The sequence below is a fragment of the Eurypyga helias genome, unplaced genomic scaffold, assembly GCF_000690775.1.
Source record: "Eurypyga helias isolate BGI_N326 unplaced genomic scaffold, ASM69077v1 scaffold625, whole genome shotgun sequence".
In the NCBI taxonomy this organism is placed as follows: Eukaryota; Metazoa; Chordata; class Aves; order Eurypygiformes; family Eurypygidae; genus Eurypyga; species Eurypyga helias.
The window spans coordinates 11692-12951 of record NW_010251842.1 but is presented as its reverse complement, the minus strand read 5'-3'; the positions used below and the strand labels follow the sequence as shown (position 1 = coordinate 12951).

General features: G+C 52.9%; 1 protein-coding gene across 1 annotated transcript in view; it reads left to right on the top strand.

Annotated features, from left to right (window-relative positions):
* Window positions 1–363, top strand: part of LOC104510003 (keratin-associated protein 10-4-like) — a gene marked incomplete at its 5' end in the record, with an annotated part of 12650 nt that extends 12287 nt beyond the window's left edge. The window contains one exon of the mRNA XM_010152132.1: window positions 1–363. This exon is cut by the window's left edge and continues 6 nt beyond it. Coding sequence (XP_010150434.1) covers window positions 1–363 — 363 coding nt within the window.
* Window positions 364–1260: the final 897 nt, after the last annotated feature.

The window sequence follows — 1260 nt, the reverse complement described above, 5'->3', positions numbered from 1 at the left end:
CAGCAAAGCTGCAATTTCGGCAAGCCGCGACGGCGAGTGGAGGTGAGCCACGTGCAGCCCATCTGCTCCCCACCCGTGAAAATCCACCGCCGGCCTTTGCAGCAGTACCGCCCACCCCTGCACAGTGAGGAGCCAGGTTGCTGCGGCAAGCCCCGGCGGCGAGTGGAGCAGTGCCCCGTGGAGGATGCCTGTCCCCCTGTAATACTGCACCCCCGTCCGCTGCAGCATCGCTGCCCCTGCATCCCATGCTGCCGCCCACCCGTCCAGCATTGCTGCCCGGCCCCCGTGCCCCTGTCGCTGCATCCTGGACAGCACCAGCAGAAGCAGGTCCCTCTCTGGCCACCCTGTCTGCAGAAGAAATGACCACACTCAGCGAGGGGGATGCTTTGTTCCTCACCCAAACCGCCGATGCTCCCACCTCCACCTTCGGCACGATGCATCACCACCATGGCTGATGGCCCATCGCTTCTCTTTGCACATGGGATTCAGGGTCTGAAAACCCCTGCTTCACCCCAGAACTCACACTCTAAATTCCCAAGGTCCTCTCTTGCCAGGGAATAGGCTTTAATCATCCAAACACCACTTTGCTCTTCCTCAGGGTAGAGCACCCCTTTCTGCCCTCTTCTGAGAAGGTGAGCAGCCTGGGGATGGAGAAACCGAATGGAAAGAGCCTGAGCAAGGACAGGGAAACAGCCTGCCATGAATTCACCTTCTCCTACGGGGTCAGCGGACTGTGATTTCAAGGTTGTTCAAAAGCAGAGGCAGGACTGTACTGGGGAAAAGGTACACACTGTGGTTGCGGGAGTATCAGGGACTCCTGCAATTTTATTTTTTGCCTGTGTATTCAAGAATAAAGTTGAGAAATTTTGGTTGACACTTGGTTCCTTTTCTTTTACCCTCAAAAATGTCACCAACATTACAATGAGAAAATGTTAAAAGTCGTAAAAAGTGCTTCTTGCAAAGAAACTTGCAAATTTAAAATCAAAATTAGAGTTCACACATGAGGAGTTCAGCCCTGGCTGTAGCGGTTTCACCAGGCTGAACCCCATCTGCATGTTGTAAAACCCTCTCCGCTGTGGTTACGCACTGCAGGACTGAGGGATGGACTTCACTGTGGTCCATCAGCAAGTGATCTAGGTACAAACAGTTTGCTCTGTAATGTGTGCCATCACCTTCATTAGCTAGATAGTAACACTGCACCGGGAGGCCATCCATCATATAAATGTTAATCAAGATAATAAGTGTGTGTTCCAGCACGTG